We start from the raw sequence: 4,624 nt of genomic DNA, 5'->3' as shown, positions 1-4,624 counted from the left end.
GTTGGCATTTTTTTCCATAACTTGAGTTGATTTATTTTGAAAAACCTTGTTACTTTAAAGGGGAACATTATCACCAGATGTAAGCGTCAATATATACCTTGATGTTGCAGAAAAAAAGACCATATATTTTTTTAACCGATTTCCGAACTCTAAATGGGTGAATTTTGGCGAATTAAACGCCTTTCTAATATTTGCTCTCGGAGGGATGACGTCACAAAGTGACATCACATCGGGAAGCAATCCGCCATTTTCTCAAACACCGAGTCAAATCAGCTCTGTTATTTTCAGAGGTGGGTAGAGTAGCCAGAAATTGTACTCAAGTAAGAGTACTGTTACTTTAGAGATTTATTACTCAAGTAAAAGTAAGGAGTAGTCACCCAAATATTTACTTGAGTAAAAGTAAAAAGTATGTTGTAAAAAAACTACTCAAGTACTGAGTAACTGATGAGTAACATACACACACATATCATATATATATATATATATATATATATATATATATATATATATACATAGATGTATACAGTATATAATTTATATTTATTTTTTTTGCCGTTTTTGTTTACATGTTAATAGTGTTTTAATGAATATACATGCATGTTTAACACATATAGATTCATTTCTTTCATGAAGACAAGAATATAAGTTGGTGTATTACCTGATTCTGATGACTTGCATTGATTGGAATCAGACAGTAGTGATGACAAACGTCCACGTTTTCAAATGGAGGAGAAAAAAAGTTCCTCCTTTCTGTCTAATACCACATGAAAGTGGTTGGTTTTTGGCATCTTATATGTCCAGCTTCCATATTCGTTTTTATACACTTTACAAGAAATACATTGGCGGCAAACTCCGTATCTTGCCAGCTTGTTTGCGCAGGCTTTCGGAGACTCTTATTTTGAAAGCGCAGGCGCGATGGAGCGGCACTTTTATTGTGAAGACAGGAACTGTGCAGTCAGTCTTTAGGCTTACGGTTGAAATAAAAAATGGTCTTTTTCCTTCACACTTTTGATTGATTGATTGGAACTTGTATTAGTAGATTGCACAGTACAGTACATATTCCGTACAATTGACCACTAAATGGTAACACCCCAATAAGTTTTTCAACTTGTTTAAGTCAGGTCATGTGACCACCTGGCTCTGTTTGATTGGTCTAACGTCACCAGTGACTGCATCTGATTGGTGGAACGGAGTGAACGTCACCAGTGACAGTATTTGTTGAAACGCAGGCACTATGAAGGTCTGTCTGACAGACCAAAACAAACAAAGCGTGCATTAACAGATCGATAAAAATTAGTAGCGAGTAGCGAGCTGAATGTAGATAAAAGTAGCGGAGTAAAAGTAGCGTTTCTTCTCTATAAATATACTCAAGTAAAAGTAAAAGTAAGTTGCATTAAAACTACTCTTAGAAGTACAATTTATCCCAAAAGTTACTCAAGTAGATGTAACGGAGTAAATGTAGCGCGTTACTACCCACCTCTGGTTATTTTCCGTTTTTTCGACTGTTTTCCGTACCTTGGAGACATCATGCCTCGTCGGTGTGTTGTCGGAGGGTGTAACAACACGAACAGGGACGGATTCAAGTTGCACCAGTGGCCCAAAGATGCGAAAGTGGCAAGAAATTGGACGTTTGTTCCGCACACTCTACCGACGAAAGCTATGCTACGACAGAGATGGCAAGAATGTGTGGATATCCTGCGACACTCAAAGCAGATGCATTTCCAACGATAAAGTCAAAGAAATCTGCCGCCAGACCCCCATTGAATCTGCCGGAGTGTGTGAGCAATTCAGGGACAAAGGACCTCGGTAGCACGGCAAGCAATGGCGGCAGTTTGTTCCCGCAGACGAGCGAGCTAAACCCCCTGGATGTCTTGGCTCACATCGACCCTGATGCCACCGAAGATGATCAAGAGAAGAATATCGACCCTAGCTTCCCTGGCCTGCTGACATCAACTCCAAAACTGGACAGATCAGTTTTCAGGAAAAGAGAGCGGATGAGGGTATGTCTACAGAATATATTAATTGATGAAAATTGGGCTGTCTGCACTCTCAAAGTGCATGTTGTTGCCAAATGTATTTCATATGCTGTAAACCTAGTTCATAGTTGTTAGTTTCCTTTAATGCCAAACAAACACATACCAATCGTTGGTTAGAAGGCGATCGCCAAATTCGTCCTCGTTTTCTCCCGTGTCGCGTCGTTTTCGTCGGTTTCGCTTGCATACGGTTCAAACCGATATGGCTCAATAGCTTCAGTTTCTTCTTCAATTTCGTTTTTCGCTACCTGCCTCCACACTACAACCATCCGTTTCAATACATGCGTAATCTGTTGAATCGCTTAAGCCGCTGAAATCCGAGTTTGAATCCGAGCTAATGTCGCTATAGCTTGCTGTTCTTTCCGCCATGTTTGTTTGTATTGGCTTCACTATGTGACGTCACAGGAAAATGGACGGGTGTGTATATAACGATGGTTAAAATCAGGCACTTTGAAGCTTTTTTTAGGGATATTGCGTGATGGGTAAAATTTTGAAAAAAACTTCGAAAAATATAATAAGCCACTGGGAACTGATTTTTAATGGTTTTAACCATTCTGAAATTGTGATAATGTTCCCCTTTAATTAAACTGATATCAACATTTTAGAGGTTGAACGGTTTCACAGAACAGGTTGCCAAAAAACAAAACATCGAAATCGGGCCGTGTTGCGGTCCTCTTACCCAGGTGAAGTGTGAGGTTGACAGAATTCGGATACTGGATTGTGAAGTGCATGGACTGGCTCTGCCACCAAGTCACATTTGGAGTCAGACTGCCCTCTGGAACTGATTGACAGGTGAGTGATCTGGCACTCTGGCATTGATTAGCTTAGCTTGTGGAAGACTGTTGTGAATCCGTTGTCATTCGAGGATATCTTTGATAATTTATGGACATGTTTTATTCTCACGGTAATAGAAATACGGGAAAAAGTGCGTCCTTTCACAGCTCAATACGTAAAGTGTACTTTTGCCTCTAAATACCGGACAATTTTTCAAGGGACGCTTGACAACCCCCAGTTTATTTACATGGTATCAGTGTAGAAATACACTGTAGCACTCATTCATAGGTTATCAATCTGATAACCTATGAATAAACCCCATGCTTCTACAGGGACCAAAAGCTCCGGAAACTTAAAGTTCTTGAAATTTTGGTGTAAAGGCCAATTGTTGACTGTACAGTCAAAGGTATCATGATAGCTAGAGTTTAAAACAGAAATAAATTAAACTTATCTCAGAATTTTTGAGGTTGACAGTTTCACGGAACAGGTTGCCAAAAAGCAAAAGATCGAAATCGGGCTGTGTTGCCTCGGCGAAGTGTGAGGTTGACGGAATTCGGATACTGGACTGCGAAGTGCATGGTCTGGCTCTGCCACCAAGTGACATTTGGAGTCAGACTGCCCTCTGGAACTGATTGACAGGTGAGTGATCTGGCAGTCTGGCATTGATTAGCTTAGCTTGTGGAAGACTGTTGTGAATCTGTTGTCATTCGAGGATATCTTTGATAATTTATGGACATGTTTTATTCTCACGGTAATAGAAATACGGGAAAAAGTGCGTCCTTTCACAGCTCAATACGTAAAGTGTACTTTTGCCTCTAAATACCGGACAATTCCGTTTTTTAAGGGACGTTTAGCAGCCCTTGTTTATTTACATGGTATCAGTGTAGAAATATACTGTAACACTCATTCATAGGTTATCAGTCTATGAATAAACCACATGCTTCTACAGGAACCAAAAGTTCCAGGAACTAAAGGTTTCAGGAACTTAGAGTTCCTGAACTTTTGGTGTAAAAAGTCCAATTGTTGACTGTACAGTCAAATGTATCATGATAGCTACAGTTTAAAACCGGAATACATTAAACTGATCTCAGAATTTTTGAGGTTGAACGGTTTCACGGAACAGGTTGCCAAAAAACAAAACATCGAAATCAGGCTGTGTTGCGGCTCTCTTACCCAGGCGAAGAGTGAGGTTGACGGAGTTCGGATACTGGACTGCGAAGTGCATGGACTGGCTCTGCCACCACGTCGACTCGTCGTTCCTGTGGAAGTCCGTCAGCAAGACGGCGCCGTGGCTCAGGTTGGGGTCCGACGAGTCGCAGGTGTGGCACGAACGGTCGGACGCCGTCTGCATGCAGTACTCCTCGGGCGGCGAGCCGCACACGTTGGACGCCTCCACGCTGCGATTGAAGGCCACGTTCTCAAACTTGGGCATGCAACGGCCGGGGGCGCCCTCCTCGTCGTAGCAGGAATCCATGGAGGCCCCGACCAGAGGGTGGAGGAGGGCCAGGAGATGAAACCAGACGGCGGGATGCGCAAACATTTCTACACGAGGCTTCAATCTCATGGAGGGCAACTTTCCACATGTACACTTCACACAAACTTTCACACCCGACTCTTACTTTGATGCCAAGATCAAAACAGACAAAAACCACCCTGGAGTCAAATCATACCAGCCGTGTAGAAAGAAGCTTGTCCAAGTCCTCAGTCCTCAACGTGTGGAGGCCGATGCAGGGAACGCCTCTCATCAGGGCCAGCCCGAGACAGGCAGAGGAGGGTCTGGGGTCGGGTGGGGAGGGTGTCTCATCAGTGGGGTGGGG

At 42.5% G+C, this 4,624-nt stretch overlaps 1 protein-coding gene across 1 annotated transcript in view; it reads right to left on the bottom strand.

Annotated features, from left to right (window-relative positions):
- lamc3 (laminin, gamma 3) overlaps positions 1-4,403 on the bottom strand; it is a 318,369-nt gene extending 313,966 nt beyond the window's left edge. Inside the window, exon 1 of the mRNA XM_061966493.1 lies at positions 3,981-4,403. Within this exon, the coding sequence (XP_061822477.1) occupies positions 3,981-4,371 (391 nt within the window). The 5' untranslated portion in view covers positions 4,372-4,403. The remainder of the gene's footprint in view (positions 1-3,980) is intronic.
- Positions 4,404-4,624: the final 221 nt, after the last annotated feature.

Source organism: Nerophis lumbriciformis, linkage group LG11 (assembly GCF_033978685.3).
Source record: "Nerophis lumbriciformis linkage group LG11, RoL_Nlum_v2.1, whole genome shotgun sequence".
NCBI classification, from domain to species: domain Eukaryota; kingdom Metazoa; phylum Chordata; class Actinopteri; order Syngnathiformes; family Syngnathidae; genus Nerophis; species Nerophis lumbriciformis.
Note: the sequence above shows the minus strand (reverse complement) of the source record. Positions and strands in the feature narration are given on the sequence as shown.